The 18,764-nt window shown below is 42.8% G+C and overlaps 1 protein-coding gene across 1 annotated transcript; it reads right to left on the bottom strand.

The window, feature by feature from the left end:
* Nucleotides 1-10,786: 10,786 nt before the first annotated feature.
* LOC110979625 (carboxypeptidase B-like) lies at nt 10,787-18,534 on the bottom strand. Its single transcript, XM_087130896.1, has 10 exons — nt 18,386-18,534; nt 16,869-16,950; nt 16,210-16,437; nt 15,817-15,927; nt 14,818-14,916; nt 14,409-14,525; nt 13,376-13,469; nt 12,797-13,017; nt 12,394-12,475; nt 10,787-11,923 (listed from the first exon to the last, which is right to left on the bottom strand). The coding sequence occupies exons 1-10, from the start codon at nt 18,445-18,447 to the stop codon at nt 11,736-11,738; spliced, it is 1,284 nt and encodes a 427-aa protein (XP_086987022.1). The 5' UTR covers nt 18,448-18,534; the 3' UTR covers nt 10,787-11,735.
* Between the last annotated feature and the right edge of the window lie 230 nt (nt 18,535-18,764).

The following is an 18,764-nucleotide window of genomic DNA, read 5'->3' as shown; positions in this document are numbered from 1 at the left end:
ATATTGCTGCAACAGCCTAATTATACAGAACCACATTTTTAAAACGGATATGGTGGTACATTTTACCAGTGTATTTTAAAAATTAATGATGTGCGCACATATCGACATTCATGAGTGAAAATGGCCAAGTATGCCTGAGGCAAACAAAAACATGTCTTCTTATCTCAAAAACACCTTTGTATCACCACGTCCGTATTATTTCACAGAAATCCTAGAATCACCCCAAGGAGACAGCTGACTGGCACCATGATGAGGAATCAAATGGGGTGCTCTTAGACTGTGCTGCTATGTCCAGTACCCAGTCACTGTGAATCAACTTTCTTCCAGATGAAAAGTATGACATTATATCCATGCTTATATTACCACCTTTGACCACATAATTGTGACAGTACTTAAGGTTTGTCCCATTGAAAAATGGGATTTAAGATTTGACACGATTCCAATAAATGATCAATTTTGGTTTTGATGAACCTTTTTGCCTTTTTTGCAATTTTATTCTTTGCCCCTATACAGCGCATCCACTCGTTTTAACCGTGTTTGGAAGTCACTATTAGTTTCAAGTTGTCTGATATACTATTTCAAAATCTCGCCCTCTTGAATATTAGGGGCGTTTGCGAGTGGTTTTGCCTCCTCTTAATGTAATTGCTAAACTAAAGGTTTTAAAATGTTGTACCACCCGCACTCTGAATCTATTCACTCTGTTAGAACGCTGAGCATTTTGTTTTATTTACTTATTTGTCCAACGTTGGGTACGGGTGAATAAAAATTTGGTTTTTCGGGGATCCCGTACCTTTGGTATTTTTTTGTTACAGGCCTAATCGCTGAGACAAAACGATTACGTCGTCGGTAGACATCCTCTGGTAACAAATTCGTTCAATTTGCATGATGTAGTCATAAATGACTAGATTTTGTAAAGAAATTGAATTTACGGTAGTGTAATTGATCAGTGTTTCTGTGAGGATGTATGTGATGGTTGTCAAGAGCAGTGAAGAAACCGGACTTTATGCTTAGAGTTTCTGTTGCTTTACGTTACCATCTGTGATGCGCCGTCTTGGAATGTGCGTGCATGCGGTCTCTTCCTTTTAATTTCCAGACCATCTTCAAAGTTTGAGTAACGCGGAAAGTTTGCTCGAACCGAATGTGTAATTTTAATAGTCTGGATGTAGCATTTCCTGCCGAATTACCATCTCAAAATCTCTCATTGTTGTCACTTTGGTCTCTGTGAAAATTTTCCGTTCATATGTTGACTCTAAAAAGGACAATTTCATGGTTAATTTGTCGCCTGAATTCGTGGCAAGCTTTCTTTTTTGAGTCTCATGGTCGAACTTAATGCATTGTACTTGTATATGCCATACGATTGTTACAGAACGAAACTCCGGTTTGATCTCTTGGTTGCAGGCCTATTATTTCATTTGGGCGTTTGGTGTGCCTGATACCGACCTCACGACTTAACTTGGCGTTTGGAAAACTTAACTGAGTTGAACTGAACTGAACTGAGCCGAACTATAATAAACTGTACCAGTTCAGACTTTTATAGGGGATTTTCAATATTTGTACTGTAAATGTGAGAACTATTGCATAATTATTACCACTGCTCAAGGTTTGTCATATTTGGTATTCATTCTTTTCTCCGTCACTGTCAATCCTACTTTTTGAGCAAACCAATAATTAAATTATTTTAATTATTTCTTGTACAGTGGCATATATTGACTCTTGTCTCAAGGGTTGTACAGTGTAGTATTATCATTATTATTATTATTCCATAATTAATCATTTGGCCAACCTTCCTACCCGATATGTGGTGCATGTAACATTGTTCCATGGTCATCCGATGGTCGCAGTAGTAATAAACATGCAGAATCATGGAAGTAGTTGTTAGATTTGTTTTATTCAGTTTGAGTTGATATCTGTAGACTGTTTTCACGAAGCTGGACGTGTGTGTGGATTTTGAAACAATGACGATCATTTCCCGGTATTTTTTATCGTTGCTGGGTTTTTTAATTACTTTTTATTTATATAGGCCAACTATACTGTTTAATTGTAGTCGCAAACGCCAAGAAAATACAGTGTTTGGACAGCTGCTTATCTAAAAAAAATTCAGATCACGTCAACCAAAATCAACAAGCCTTCAAAACAGGAAAATATTTTTGCGCACCTGCAAATCTTGTTGGAATTCCAACGCCCCCTAGTTTTACTTAATCTCGTTCTGTGCATTTCCAGGGTCTTTTATTTAGCTTATTTGGAAATGTATATAGCGGAGACGCTAATTTTGTATTAAGTTATTAATGCTGTACTCTGGCGTGATCGTGTGTTGCTTCACTCCTTTGTCCTTGTGTTTTCTCTGCTCAGCTTGGCATGTCGGAAATTCCCCTCCACGTCGCTGCGTGGTAAGTTTCCCTGAAATGCTAATATTCAGAAACCTTAGACTTTGTCACTGTCAGTCGTTCACCACAGATGAGCGGGTAAGCACTTACACGCAACCGGCTCTAGACTTCTTATTCTGTATTTCACCATTTTACACACGACACTCCAATTCTTGCACATGACTCTAGCAGGAAGTCATGTGACCCTTTGAGATGGAAGATACTCATTGGTTGAGCTGTTCGACGACGCTAATATTTTACGGGCGATTCACACTAGTGCGCCACCAAGAGTTTGCAACACGTTGGCCAATCATTACGCGCGAAATTTGTCGACCCTTTCCAAATGCACATTGGGTCGACAAATTTCGTACATTGTGATTGGCCAACATGTTGCAAACTACAGTAAAAAGATAATCGATGACTCGCGGTGTCTGCTATATACCGCCGGACCGCGTCCTCCGCGTGTCCCCCGCCGTGTATTGCGGACGCAGTACAGGTGATCTCAGCGGGCGTCGCCCGCTCCACTTCATGGGCGTGAAGGGGCGTGTCCTCGGTATGGCTCCGTTGCGCTCCGGTGCTCCGGTGGTTGTGTTGGCGGATGGTGGGGAGCCAGAAACCGGGGATGTCGATGCCGCTGTCTCTGTTGATGTTGTGTCTATTCAGGCGGATGTGGATGGCCTCCTTGACGCGTCTTGTGTACCAATGCTGGTCTTAGTCCACGCACTGCACGCTGTCCCAATCAGGGTGGTGACCAGCTCCCCAGGTGTGCTAGGCTACCGCTGACGACTCCACACGGGAGAGTCTCACGTCGCGTTGGTGCTCCTTGATTCTCTCGCCGATTGGTCTGCCAGTTTCGCCGATGTATACCTTGCCACAGTCACCGCATGGTATCTTGTAGACCACTCCTCCGCGTCTTCCGGGTGGGATGGGGTCCTTAGGGCGCACGAGTTGGCTCCTTAAGGTGGTGGGCGATCGGAACACGGTGCGGACGCCGTGGTCTTCCAGGATCCTCTTCAGCCGTCCGGAGATGCCGTCCACAAAGGGAAGAACGGTGAAAGCCTTGTACTCCGGTCGCTCCACTTCGATGCTGGTCTTGGGTCTCGATGACTGTCGGATGAAGGACGCTGGATACCCGTTCGCCTTGAGGGCAGCGGTGACTCGGCGTCTCTCGGCGGCTGTGTGGCGTGGTCTGGTAACCAGGCGCGAGGCGCGGTCATGTAGGCACTTGGCCACGCCCCTCTTGACGGACACTGGGTGGTGTGAGTCAAAGGCCAGGTACTGGTCGATGTGGGTAGGCTTGAGATACACAGTGCTGGTTATCTCTTCTACGTTGCAAACTCTTGGTGGCGCACTATTGTGAAATGACCCTATTCCTGAGCCTCTAGAATCCTATAAATAGACTAGAGCAGATTTTCCCTAGCTCGTCGGTCAGATGCGGCGGACCAAACCCTTGTTGCGAGAGCAAAACCTAACGTAGTGCGGTGGTTGGACCCTTTCCGAGAGAAGTGCGATTGTAACCATTCTTGAAATGTAACGAAATGCGTCCGAACTGATAGTCAGGCGAGACAGCCCCGTGTCCTCGTCAGCCTTGTCCTGCTAACTGGCCCCAGTCATCCCGTCTTAGCCTTTGATCAAGGCGCCTGCGGCGAAATGGATAGTTGTTCAAGAGCGAGGAGCTGGAGGAGACTATTTAAGCACCAAACCAACGCACGAAGAAAGACTACACGACGAACTGCACGCCTGCCCGGTACGCCTTTAAAGTTCTGCCAGACGTAGCTTATGTTTTTCTTTACATTTGCTACCGTTTCGGTAGCAGATACGATATATGCGTAAAAGTCTCCACCAATCAAAACGATCGCCTCTGTCGCGCATGTTATAAGCTACTCATCATTATAATGGTGCGCGTATCCTGACGTAGCCAGACATTTCAGCACGACACAAGCACGGTCTCGTTGGTCTTCCGTACTAAGATGTCCGTTGCTATTATCTTTGGTGTGGGCCTATGTACAGTACACGTCACATACAACGTGAAGTATGCATGAACTGCACTTCTCAGCACGCCACTTAAACAGACGACTTTCCCGTTGTGCGCAGAGATGGAACGACGTATTTTTACCATATTTCATAAGGGGACCGTTGAGACCGGGACACAGCTGAGACCGCCACACCGGCAGTGGTGTAAACTCTAGTCGACAATCTCTTCCAGAATTGCCTCAAACTTGCAGCACCGAAGCTTGGGATTCCGATCGACCAATTGAAACCACAGCAAATGTTGGCCGTGAAGGCTGTTCTGGAGGGTCAAGACGTATTTGTCGATCTTCCAACTGGCTATTGCAAGTTTCAAATACCAGGCCGCACCTTTGTGCAGCGACTTCATGAACGTAAGTAGCCTAGCGTGCTCGGACTACTTAGCCCCGAAAACACAATTGGTTCAGAGAAATGTGAATAATATATTCATACATTAGTATATTGAATAATTCATATCAACCACTGGAAACAAAGCTCCAAAGGCGCTTGCGGCGGCGCGCACCGTCTACGATACACACAGATCGGCTACTGCATGCACATGCATGGTTGATTTCGGGCTTGCGTGCAGTTCGTCGTGTGGTCTTGCGCCGCAGGCGCCTTGATAAAAGGCTATCCCCGTCTCTACGCTGAGCCAAGGGTACATAGTGCGGCTATTCTATCTAATCAATGCTCTCGTCATATTGCGGTCTGAGCGGCAGTGCGGTCGGTACATACGGGCGCTGGTCCCGTCCATCTATTGCTAGTCACAGTGGTGGCCCGGGACAGCTCTCACCACGGCTGGGCCCGATAAGTGTAGCCTAGTTGTGCGATGCTACCATTGACTTGATATTTAGGGATCGCGACAATATCAATACAGTCAGACGAACAAGACAACAATGCAACCACACCACCTTCATAGGATTGTAGAATGATAAGCCTACAAAACGTTTCAAGACCAGTGTAAATTGTATGCAAACAGTCGATAAATTTCTGTGATAGCGCGTAAATTGTTTACAGTATTGGTTTCCGCTTTTCAAAGGAGACAGGCGTTCGAAATACATACTCAATTTCGTCAAAAACTCTATATAATTCAATAACCGCATGTTATCAGTCAGTATTGATACACAAATCTTCATAAGAAATCCAGGTCTTCAATTAAATTTGGAGAAACAAAAGCACAACTCCATTTATTTTTAGAAAAGGTTTTTGTGCTTTGATGTTATGACAAATAATCAGTACAATACTATCCCCAAATCCTCGACAGATAGCATTTCACATATAAAGCGAATATTTTTATGTCATCATTTCATGATTCAACGCAAGACAGTGAAGTTCCATCTCACCATATCACTCGCCTGGGGGGCAGAGGCACTAAGCAGAATAGCCAAATGGGCACAGTCAATTCTGACCACCCGTAGGCGTGGATATTCGTGTGCACATGGAACTGTTTACGGGCCACCTTGATTGATAACCAGCGGTGCGACTGTGCCCTGAGGCCTGATCGCAAATGGTCGACTAGACCCCATTCCATACCCATACCATAGAGCAAAGACCCACCGAGCCAACGTGGAAAACTACTGGTATGCACCCCAAAGCCTGCCAAATAGAAAGGGATTTTTGAAACATTAGGATATAAAATTAACAGAGGTTGTAATAAGACATTTTTTTGCAATTCCAAGTCATGTCACCAGTCATTTGTTCCAGTCACAAGTCATTTGATCACAGGTCAAGTCAAATCACAAGTCAATTTGGTCCAAGCACAAGCAAATCACAATTATTTTTCAAAGTACAAGTTATGTTCAGCGATGTGTCATTTCAAGCCACAGCTTACTCTTGGTTCCAAGACCTCTATAACTACTCCACGATTTGTGACATGAACCACAAAGGAAGGTCTTGGATATTTTGTTCAACCAGGGGCGTCAAAAGAGTGTGGTAATAATGATAAGATATGCATTGTTCATATCACTTGAGTATGGTGGCCGTGGAAGGTCATCGCCAGTGTCAATATTGCGATCAATATTCACAACCAAACTTCACGACTCTCTCTTCCGTCTCGAAAATGGACGTCAATTTTTGCCACCAAATTCATGACTTGTTTTTTGGCTTGATCTCAAGTCGATATTCGGGTGGGCAGTTTTGGCACAACGCCGGGGGTACAACATTGAAAAACACTTGCTGTGTCTATTCCCTTTCTACCTGGCTTGCTGGGGAAAAAACCGAGGCAGTTTTGCGGAGATACAACGAGGCATCAATTTGGTCGCACATGTTGGGTCAATATTCGTGACTGAAGGGTGGATCGAAAATTTGGTCTCAAATGTCGACGTCAATACCGACGATTGGCGATGCCCCTCCAGGGCCACCATACTTGAGTGATACACTTGGGATCTGTTTGGTCTGGGAACCAAACAGCATTAAAGACGGTGATCCTAACTGCTGTTTTGTGAGCGACTTTGTATCGCTCGTAATGAAGCCTTGCGTATGCGTGAACTCAATAGGTGCGTTTGATTGGCTTCCCTGAATACACCAGTGTTACACGCAAGGGAATCATCGAAATGAGGCTAATCAAAGAGTGTCCATGCACGAACAGTCCATCCGTGACGTCATTACACTCGGACAGTCTCCAGGGTGCACCACTACAAATAAATTCCCATAGACTGCAGTGAGAAATCCCCATACTTTGAAATATTTCACAGGTGTCCAGGCTGCACAGAAAAATGACGTTTCACATGTCTCCTTTTATTTTCCTTTCAGTTTTCGGGGGGTTGACAAAGGAATTTTTGAGAAATTTTCACCAGAAGCAGACCACCTCTAAAATAAAGAAAATGTCCCTGTCCAGAAAAGTAGCCATTTTGAAAAACCATCCCTCTGCAAAATAGCTCAAATAGTGCCACTTTCGGACCCGATTGCGTCCAAATTGCTCAGAATTGGAAGCCCCGAGTCCGGCCCAGAGGTTCAGTCTCATATTTCTTCTATTCCCCAGTTCCATGGCTTTCAGGACCCTCCGAATATAGAATATTTTGAGTGTATAACTTTTATTAATGAGCTCGGCGGACATATTTCTGGCCTAAATACGAGGGTGCACCCTCCAGAAACCTGCTCGCCAGCCGAGGTAGGGGTAGTCTTGGCCTAGACGTCAGTGATCGATAGTTGTTTTATTTCTGTTGAAGAGCGCCCTCGCACAACTAGTTTTTACTTACTCTCACCAACGTCTTGGGAATCTTCCAGGAATGGGGGTGCGGCAGTTGTATTCAAATGACCGATCGTATTAAATATTTATAGCCTTGGTATTATAATTATGTACATGTACTTCGAAGTTCGAACAACATGGCGGCTTCACGCGAGCAAGTACCCTGTCGATAGTGTCCGGTTTGTGGCCGTGGGAAGGGATTAGTGACATGTACGACATATTATTCAGTCCATACTAAACATGAAATTGCCACTCTTCGAAAAGATATCGTTGGGGACTACAGTTGTGCTGCATCGCATCATGTTTGCGATATCTGTGGCTGAAAAATTGGGAAAACAAAATCGTTGTCTGACACCACGCAAGAAATACGTTCTCGTTTTTTTGCAACACACAATGAGCATGTTGGCCTGATGAGGCCAAATTACTCACACAAGCGACACCTAAACCTACACGTGCAGCAAGAAAACGACAACCAACTTGCAGTCCGGGTACTCTGTCCTCGAAAGTAAGGTCTACGTGGTTTTTAAGGACTCTTTAGTTAGCTGGAGAGGGCATACTTACTGTACATGGTTATGGGTCATCAAGAACAGCATCCTCTGTCATGACCTAGGCCTAACCTAGTATGAGTATCTCCCGTTCTACTCCGTGCTAACTCCGTACGAGCGTACTCGTACTGATATATCGTGCATGCAAATTTTATGCAACGCGGCACGTCAGCCAGCCATGATGCATGTGACCTTACCAATCAAGTCATCGAAATGTATTATGCATGCGATTTAGTGAGTGCTGATTGGTTCCCTTGGAAAGCCTGGGAAGTGGTGGCTGACTCCAGGGGAGGCGCGAAGATCACGTGATGGCTAAACGAACGCTCTCGTGTAAGTTTGACTTACACGTGTAAGCTAATCGAACGCACCCAATGAATGTGTCGAAAACAGCAGCCATCGGGTATTTTTCATGGGCGCTCATTCATCATTGTGCGGGATGGGGATTGGACAGGGCGAATCGTGTGCGCACTTTGTTCTCTTTTACAATGGAGATGATCTCCTTTATTAGCAGACCTTCACTAATAAATTCATAATTATGTACCCATGCGCAAAATATGGCCTTGGCGGCAGGAAGTGTGAGCCAGCCGCGTAATTTTTTCGTACGAAGGTTAGGGGGTAATCATAATAAAATGGGCGTATCTTAACCGTTGCGCATGCGTTTTTCATCAAGGAGGGTTTGGGGTAATTATCATAAATGGGGTATTAAGACACTACAAAATTGACTTTCTGGCCGACTTGCCTGGTATCTCTGTAAGAATAACGTTATCGTTGAACCAATGAGTCGAGGGTTCGCGTGTACATGTAGCGCTTTTTTTGGCGGGGAATTGGTTGGAGGATGTTTTTATAACAGGAAGGTAAAGCGACATTTACTTTAGTACTTAATTAAAGGCTTACAGTAATAGACAACAATTCGTTAGCATGAAGTATTTCAAAATAAGAATAAATACGTAACCATTTGAAAAACATCACAAATTTAATGTTTACCCCGTTGATTGTGACCGCAAAATGAATAAAAAGATCCTGTGTTTCCCCGCCCACAAAAATCTCGTTTTGCCTACAGCTTGGCCTACAGGCAAACACCAATACCAGTTTTACACACAAAGTGTGGACATTCCTTTGTTTTCCTGTGGTTCAGGAAACTAAGGGAAATGCTCTTTTTTTCTCCAAGTAGGATAACTCCTTCGACCTAGATTTTTTTGTGATGATTTCCTGAACTGTTCCTCTTCATTTTGCCACGGATAACCTTTACCCCCAAATGCATCTGAAAATGTTCTTCAGAGAGGGAGAAACATTGTGTGGACGTGTGTGAGTCCACACAATGCCATCATATGATACATTATGTGGACTTCTTTTGTACAGAGGTCCACACTATGTATGCCACGCCTGCAAAGTCTCAGTTCAAGGCAGCAATTAAAGACACAGCCCTACTGTGTATTACTTGGATAAAACAGTGTTTGTCCTGTTGGCCAAGCTACATCAAACACAATGTGGTCTACTGCAAGCATGCGATACTGCATGTTATGGAATTCCATATCTGCCGCCCCCCGTTGTCCGTCGCTCCACTAACCTGATACAGCTTGCAGTTGACCACTCCCGTATGTAATAATTACCCCTGACATTCCTATAGGAAAAAAAATCACCGGAGCGAGCCATTGAAAATGTTCAGTTGTGCGACTTTGATGATCATTCTCTCAGGTTTTCTGGCTTTGTTCGTTTCTTTCTTCAGAAAGTCCTGTTAAATCGTGTTTGCTATTAGTTTTTGATTTAAGTGGAATTTTGAGTGCTTTGTAAAAAGACTTTATAATCGTAATTTTTCCTGTGCGCACGAGACCGCTGTTTCTTAGTATGGCCCCTTCCATCATAAGTACACTTCAGTATAAATACCAATTTTATAATGACCTAATTTAAGTACATATATCTATATACTAGCTGCATCTTCCACTATTCATAACCTAATAGGCTATCTGCTACTGCCCACGGGCTGTTATGTTCAAACTATGTCATGTGAGCAAGTCCCGGAGAACAGCCCAAAAGAAGACTTGAAGAACCTACTAGTCTCCAACTAAGGAAAGGCTCAAGTGTTTAGTCTGCAACTAGGAAAAGGCTCAAGTCTTGACTTGGCGGAAGCGGAGGAGGCAGGGGTTAGTGGGCCCCCATGTTTTAGACTGGGAGGACCTACCCCTCCCCGCCCACTTTTTTTGCAGGTCATATGGCTTAATGGATCGGCCTATTAATGGCTGATGCCTGATGTTCTAACAACTCCTCCCCTCCCCTCGTACCGCCGCCGGTGATCAGAACCCAGACTCTGGCATTTTTTGCATTGATCTCTAGTTCTCCGATGAATGCAGTGCATCTATTCTTGTTGACTTCAGGCATCATATCTCATCAAAGACTTTATTTACATCACTTTCGTTGGGGAACCTGTATATTGAGCAAAGGCCCACTTTTTGAGTTCTGGACTCAAGAAGACTGTAGACTGTGTCCCCAAAGGAACTCTGTGGCATGTTGTGAATGACGGTGTTTGTTTGCCTACAGTGCGAATGACACAAATCGAATAAAATAAGCCACCAATACACGATTTCCATGTTGCCTAAGTCTAGTGTTATCCTGTTGATTTTAAAAATTACATCAACATTCATCTGACATTACTCTACTTGAGTACATGTAAATCCTTCAATGACAACAAAGTCGACACCATGTGCAGTCATGTCAACAGTGAATTCAAGTTTATTTGATTCCAAAATAAAATATGGAGTTAGATATTCAGTTTTAAAATAATGGAAATCAACAACTGAATTCATTTAATTAGACTCACAAGTAAACGTACACATAATGAAGGGCGTACTGTTAGAGGAAAACGGTCGTCGTTTCCATTCCACGTGGATTTGCTTAATTTGGGGTCATTTTGGATTAAATTTTCAGATAAAACGGAAGGACCCTAAGAGTTCTTGCGCTACAGTTGCAATGGAGCGTGTTTCCTGGTTGCCTTACACACGTACAATTTCACATCAACATTGCATACACCGCATCTCATAGATATATGTTACATATTTTTTCACTTCGTTTAAAGTCAAAAACATCTTATTAATTCTAAAGAATTAATTAATAAGCTTTATATTTCAGTTGAAATAACTACTTGGTCCAATTGTCTCCGTCTGATGGTCCAAGTTTTTCTTACTAACGGAGTAATAGTCATGTTGTTTTCACTAAATGACACTTTCTAAATGACAGTGTAAAGTACTGTACTTTTATTGACGTGTTTTGGGGTTTTCAATTTGGGACTCTGGAGAAATGTTCTTAATTTACCCACTACTCATAACATTTTGTACACCCAGCGACAATTGTCTCGTTTTCCCTGAATTCTTAAGAACCTTTTCTCAGTTTGTCACTCGCCCTTTGATTTAGATAGATACAGATTCTTGAGATTCCTACATGATAAACTATCAGAGGGGTTTACTGAAAAAAATCTTGTTTTCCCTCCTTCATGCTGTAAATTATCTTTTTACCATCAGTAGTTTGGTTTCGAGTTATATGATCTTCCCTTTTTAATTTTAACCTCAATTTTGGACGATTTATAATGAGTTTCTTATCCGTCGGTTCCCGTGTCAACCCGTTTTAAGTCTTGACTTGTGTTCAGACCTCTTTTAAGACCTGGCGGAACATCTCTCTGAACCCAGCGTAGGTTTCTTCCCCACAAGGTTTAATCTGATTCTCAGGAAGCTCAAACCCGTAATGTCCTGTGTCCCGCATTTCCACGGTGTAGGAGTATTTGGCCCCTAAGATCTCGTATCCGAAGTCCTCACTCGCTCCAGCTGCCGGGTCTGTCGAACACAAATTTTGGAGGAACAAATTTGATTAACCCGAACTCCCATGTTTTTTGACAGGCACTTTCCCTCAGTTCTCCATGATCCTCCACAAGATTTCTCCAAAATCCTCCCAATCCTGGGTGATTTTGAAGAATTTGGATGAGCTGGTGTTAATGCCGACCCGAGGGAGTCGTATCTTGACGCTGATATTTTTCAACTGCTTGTCAAAAACTACAATGAAACCATTTAGTAAAACTGAAAATTCAAATTCAGTCTTTGCGGCGCTAACTTTGTTCTTTCTCAAAACACACACAAAATTGGATAGAGAATATTTTTTAAATGACTGGCATGATATTTTACCAAATCTTTTCCGAAACTTCATACTTGTTCTTCACGTGTCATTTAATGAGTCAAACAAATATCAGCACGCTCATAAGGGCAACATTTTAAGATGCATTTTATTACTAATCCTCAAAAATGCTTACACCAGTCCCCAGACGTCTTTACAGTGTACCGTTTGCCATGCACTGCTGTCAGTGCATTTGTTGCAGCCTCGGCCACTCTGCCCTGTGAAGTGAAACAGCAGAAAGACAATCGTAGGACGTCCATTGTTCGAATCAGGTATGTTGCCTTATGGTAAAAGGCTTCAACGACCTTGGTTTCATGTTGTTGGTTTTTGTCGTCAGTGTTATTTTTTGTCATTATTATTTTAATCTCAGGTTCCAAGCAGGAACAGTTTTACCTCAATTTTGATTCAAGATGGCCGACACACGAGTACAGTCTACTTAAGATAGTCAACCAATAACCCATAGGTTGAATATGATCATGCTAAATTCGTAAGCCATAAAACTAGTTTTGCCATCTCACCCAGTACTCTGATATACCCACCAGGTCATAGTGATCTCTGGTCCTATCATATTGACTGTAAGTGTAGCTGTAAGGATAGACCCAATACTGGCTGTAGCTGTGGACATCCACGTGGATCATAAAGGTCTGACTTTTCTTCAGGTTGAGCAGCCAATCCTTGACCAATCTGAGCTCTCTAGCTTGATATGCGTATTCTCCTCTATACGTTTCACTGCAGGGGTTACTGGATGAACCAGAACCACCTTGGATAATGCGAAAAAAGTTCTTGTTAATATTTGAAGTACTGGAACGGGTATGTCTAGGGACATAAAGGACCCGTATCCCACCTACAGTCTCCCTCTCCCCTAAAGGAAAATGCTTTTAAGCGAGAACTTGTATCTCCTTGACATTGACGGACCGTGCAGATCTACCCAGTAATGTTCGAGGATCAGGCCCTTATTTTTTTTGTCCAAATTATTAGCCTCATAAATTTTCGGAAAAAGGCTTTACAAAAGAAAGGTTGATACATTTTGACATGAACTCATTTGCACAAAATAGTTCTCTTTGATTTGTACACCAGTAGCTATGTGGCTTTACCATTCGACAAGGAAATACGATTACCCCATTTGAAGCCATAGTTTCTGTTCATGTCGATTCCAGTACATTGGGAAGAAGATGACTGACGATTCTTACGCCACATACGATCTCTGTATGACTGTAAAAAGTTGAATGTTAAGAGTATTTCTTTAAATGTATTGTGTTGTAAACTGTTTTTTCTTCTACATAACGTGGTAGATGAGGATCCCTGCAAGATTTATAATAACTTTTGAAAGCCCTCGATAAATCAATAGAGAGTTTGAAAGTTGTTCATGTGTCAGTTGTATTGAAACATGTCATTTGATGAAGCCTGCTTAATCTACTTTTTCAAAGCTTTTCTGAAATGCTAGCGTTTATTTTTGCTACCAAGAATTACAAGATTCTATCAGTTTCCAGTATTTCTAAAAAGTGTTTTCCGTGTATAAGAGGAGCTTTTTTCAGACTTGGGAGTGATGATCGAGAGATAAAGAGGAGAAAAGAAGTATCGCTCTTCCTTCTACGAACTCCTGTCTACCTGTGTGCCTTTTCGGTGACTTTTTTTTTCAAGTCCGTGTATTGCTGCGAGGCTGTGTTAGGCGCACGGTAATTTCTCTCCAAGTTCTAAGTAAGAAATTTGCAAGGGGTACGTACGTACCAGATGTCAGTCGCACATCCAAAAGATTTCGTCCACACCACTTAAGGTCAGAACTGATGTGGGGGAACATTTTTACATTGTCCCTAACACGGCCTCGCAAATTTCGTCAACTCTCAGTGTACGTTTCTACTGGCAAGACCCACTTCTAATAATGTGTTTTGCAGTAAGAGACGGGCATTAACCATTTTTGTGGGAATATTATTTTTATCAGACGAGAGAGGAGATCGTTATGGGCCAAAATATTTTGTGGGTTGGTGTTGGGGGTTTGGGTTTGTGGGTTGGTGTTGGGGGTTGGGGTTTGGGGGTTTGGTTTTGGGTTGGGGTTGGGTTAGGTTGGTTTGGTTGGTGTTCCCTATTAGTTTATTGCATTGAGAACAAAAATAGTTGGGGCTACATTGTAGGTCCATTTTCAGACAGGCTTACCGACTCCGGGCGGGTGTAGTGGTAACCGTCAACGTTGAACAGAGGGATAACGTACCAGTCGAACTTTTTGAAAAACTGGGTGGCTACGCTGTCCCCACTCTTGAAGGCTGCTACAAACTGGCAAATTAAAACAGGTTGAATTTGCTTGGGGCTCTTTAATGAAAGATCAATAGTATAGGCTGTATGGAATTGGAAATATCTAATGACGGTAGCATTCAGGGCTGGCTAAACGTGCATTTTTTGTGGGGCACTGCAGTTACATCGAGATATTACGACAGTATACGTCTACCTGGAGATCAGCAGAAGGTGTTGAGGCTTAGGAGACGAGCTGCTAGTCAAATGAGCTTTCAATTTTGGATAATAATGAGGGCATTACTGAGTTAGTAAATTCGGAACACTACTTTCTGACCTTTTTGATGAGGTTGATGACAGTGGCAGGTGAGACCCATTCTCTAGCATGTATGCCCCCTTGGGTGTACGCAGCACGCCGACCGCTCCCTGTAGAAATCTGTAAGAGAGCAAACCTCTTGTTTAACGCCCAGTAGAATTTGGAATCGTCGTGTGCGGGTAATAGTTCTGCTAGTAACGTGCTTGAAAAGTCGATAACCGCCTAGCATCTTGCACAAACGACTAGCAGCTTATAAGACTTCAGATTTGCCGTCATTTCCTCGGTTTGGTCCTCGAATTAAAGAATTAGTGAAAAATTAATTCAGCTCAGGGGGTATTTTCAGAATCTGAAGTCCCGTTTTGTCTTGTATTGTAATTGAAGCATAAAATTGTAACCCCCCTCCAGAAAAAGTGTAAACATTCCTTTTTGTTTTATTCTTATCCTCGTCTCTTGTTTTCAAAGCCACTCCTCCCCCCCCTTATTAGGGGAATGAAAGTAGTGGGAATTGTTGCCACATCTGCGGTGGTTATACCTCGAGGTGTTCTTATCTTCCTTCACTTTAAAAACTAACGCCCACTATAAACGCGTCTTTGCGTTAATTGTAAACATGTAACCATTTAAAATCAAACACCTTTTTGGAAATAAACGTGTTTCGGTATTAGGAAACTGTTCCCAACAAATAACGTGTTTTTGTGCTATCTTATTAAAAAACAAACACCATAACGTGTTTAGCTTTGGATTATTGACACCACAACATGCACGTTCATGGTAAACCAGGAAGGCGCTGAAAAGGCGCTACGATATCAACATTTGTTTTTATAGTGTGTAGTCAACACAACCTATAGAGGTATTAAAGACAAAGACAACAAGAAGTTGTTGCTACAAACGCTCATGCGGTATATATATTTTTCAGTTTGTCTATAAAGTGCTACCCCATTTTTGCCATTGTACTTATATGCAGACGAACACGGATATCCACATTTTTCTATTACAGACAGTTAAATGCCGTGCTTTTCTCACCTTCAGTGCCTTGATCTGCCGTCCCTGAACAGTTGTGCCTACATTGATTTCTTTGATGTTAAGGGAACTACTAGACTCAGCTTTGCGGAAGTCTGTCACCCAGTTCAAGATCTAAACGAAAACAAAAAATGTGACAAAGTACAAAACTAATTCATTTGAGCACAGACTTACAGTAGTGGGTGACTGATGCTAATTATTGTTTCAGAGATAGAACGACTCTTACCCCTCATCAAAAATTCCAAGCATTTCATTTCAAATTTTACATATGTGGAGTCAGAAGCACAGCTGATATGAGATAACGGGGGGGGGAAAGTGTCATCTGTGACGCCCGAGATTTTTGAAGTGATCCGGCTTGTTTACTTTGATATTTAGTAGAGTATAATTTGATCCTACCCCTTGCGCGCTGTGGTACACGTTGTAATTAAAGCTTGCCAAGGTAGTGGCCTCCTCACGTGAGGTGATTGCTCTCGTCTCTTCGTCAATGAGTGGTTGGAGGTTGTCAATGTGTACCCCAAACTCAATCTGCAACTCTTCCAAAGCTTCCTTCAGCTTGTCCACGTGCATGGGAGGCACCATCACTTGACTGGGTTCACCGACGGGACTGGTCTTCCAGAAATCAAGCTGTAAGTTGGCAGAGGTAAATAAAAGCCCTGACAAACTAAACGTGTACCGGTTGGGTTCAACTCTTGGCCGAAGATAGACACTATGGTGCTACGTAGACTTTACTTCGCACACTGTGGGTTTTTTTGGGGGGGGGGGTTGTAGCCGAAAAACCTAAAAATTTTCTTGGGCCTTGGGTACGGTGCTGACAATTCCTACTGGATTCAATCCGGCATTGTTTACTGCATGCATGTTAATACTGACTTGTCGACACAGAATAAACACACAGTACACTGGTTGTTTTTTCAGGATTTGTGGAGAGACGTTCGGGGAACAGAATGCCTGTTTGACATTGTATCTGGGCATAATGTTACATCGATAGAGCAAAACGCAGCGAAAGTCTCGTATTCTTCAATTTAAGAATGCTTCTGTAAGTCGCGTTCTATACATACGTCTTCAAAGAATTGCTCGTCCAAATCCATCATCTGTTGAAACTGAATTCTTGATTTGGGTGTGATTTCAAAAACTTGATACCTGAAAAAAGGATGGTTAGGTTGAGAATAATATTGAAGTAAATTGTAAAAATTCTATTTCAGAAAATGCATTCCCTAAAAGAATCTTATTAACGTACCACACATATCCGGAAATATGTCTAATTTGGCATCAATGCATATACCAGGCACGAAATGGGAGAGAGGAGTACCCCCCCAACACGTCCAATCCCTATACATGTACACACTCCGGCCTATTGTTACTTAACACTCCCCCCCCCGGATGTCTGAAAAGAATGCTTGAGATACCAGTATAACAATGACCAACACAAGGTCGGAGGCTGGGTTCTCTCTGTCTCATAGTTCACATAAAATGTCAATGCAAGCCATATTGTGAGATACAAAGTTAAAGCTTGTTTCCCTTATCAACGGATTCCACACTTTCATTGCTAAGCCTTCCCTTATGCTCCACCGGTAAGTGTTCGACAGGAATTAAGTCGCACTAATACACTGCTGCACTCTGTTCTATGAAATAAAATAATACCGTAATAATATTGGGGGGGGGTTAATCGGCACCCAATTTAACGAAAACTTTTTTTTTTTTCAGAAGGGTTGATCTGGAACTTGCGCAGACGTTTTCATACCAAAGAAAAGTAAAGCAGCTGCAGGTAGCTGCCATATTCAGTTGGAGTCGATAACTGGGATACATGTCACAGCTGTAAATGCAACGCCTCCAAGAAAAGAAGTCCTCAGGGAAATGGCAAGTTTTTGAATGGAAGTAAATGTTTCAATAATGTACAAGTTTTATCGGGAATTTGTAAGGAATTTTAAATTCTGATTTGATATCAGGCAGTTACGGAAGCGTATGAGGGCCGCTTGCACCAAAAAATTCTAGCAAGGCCTACTATCTCGCCACGGCGAGACAGGAAGTCCCCGCGGCGAGATGGCTAGTCGCCGCGGCGAGATAAGTAAGTTGAAAATAAAATTTGCGAGTGGCCCTTACACGTTTCCGTAGGCAGTCGGTTGTCTATAAGTCTAGGCCTATCTGCCTTTAACAGAAGCACCCCCTCATCTGTTGAAAAGGGGCATGGTGGTCGTGGTGGTTAATTTTGCTGGTAGCGACTCGACTGTAACGCTTGTATTTCACAGCCGTTTACGAACCAGCGAAATGCGATTCCGACCAAAGGAGCCCGTGTTACTTGGTAAATTGGTCCAGCTCGAGGTGGATAGGGAAAAAAGATGTATTCAGTGAGCGATCCTTTGATTCACCAACATTTTGAGGTAATAAAATCGAACAATAACCAAAGCAGAGTTGATCTGCATGTGTCTAAAGTGGAACACTTGCCCTGTTGCGATCGCACTTGACTTTAACAAACCGAGTATCTTATTCCGTAGTTTACCTCGCTTTTTCTCGTTCAAACTGCAGACATCTATAATGAGTTAATCCTTAATTCCCTAAAAAGTGTGGGGAAACTTACCCATCATAACTCTTGCTGTGTGCGACAGCAAAGAGTGTCAGCAATACGAATAGCAACTGCATGGTGTCTTGCTCTAAACCGGAAAGTCTCACACTGCCAAAAGCTAACTGGCATGAACCTCTGTAAGGGCCTCTTTTTAACAAAGATTCTAGTCATAGGGGTGCCACGCAAGTGTTGCAGACGGGAACGAACCGTACCAAGATGCAGATGTAGCTCTCAAGTGGAGCATAGATATAGCGATATAATTGTAACGATCTTAGGTTATCTAATTCATCTGTGCAAAGTACAGTTTGTATCAAGGGCCTATTCCATGTACATGTATAATATACAGAACCGCAAATTTTAAAAGATATTTTCTAAAAATGTTGCTGGTGTGTTG

The sequence above is a fragment of the Acanthaster planci genome, linkage group LG01 (genome assembly GCF_054643075.1).
Source record: "Acanthaster planci isolate LZ-2023a linkage group LG01, COTS_SCS, whole genome shotgun sequence".
In the NCBI taxonomy this organism is placed as follows: domain Eukaryota; kingdom Metazoa; phylum Echinodermata; class Asteroidea; order Valvatida; family Acanthasteridae; genus Acanthaster; species Acanthaster planci.
This window is presented reverse-complemented; position numbering and strand designations above follow the sequence as displayed.

Coding starts and splice junctions, on each gene's coding strand:
- LOC110979625 (XM_087130896.1), bottom strand. CDS start 18,447: ATGCAGTTGCTATTCGTATTGCTGACACTCTTTGCTGTCGCACACAGC. Junction 16,951..18,385: donor CACAGCAAGAGTTATGATGG/GTAAGTTTCCCC, acceptor TCCTTTTTTCAG/GTATCAAGTTTTTGAAATCA. Junction 16,438..16,868: donor ACGAGCAATTCTTTGAAGAC/GTATGTATAGAA, acceptor GCCAACTTACAG/CTTGATTTCTGGAAGACCAG.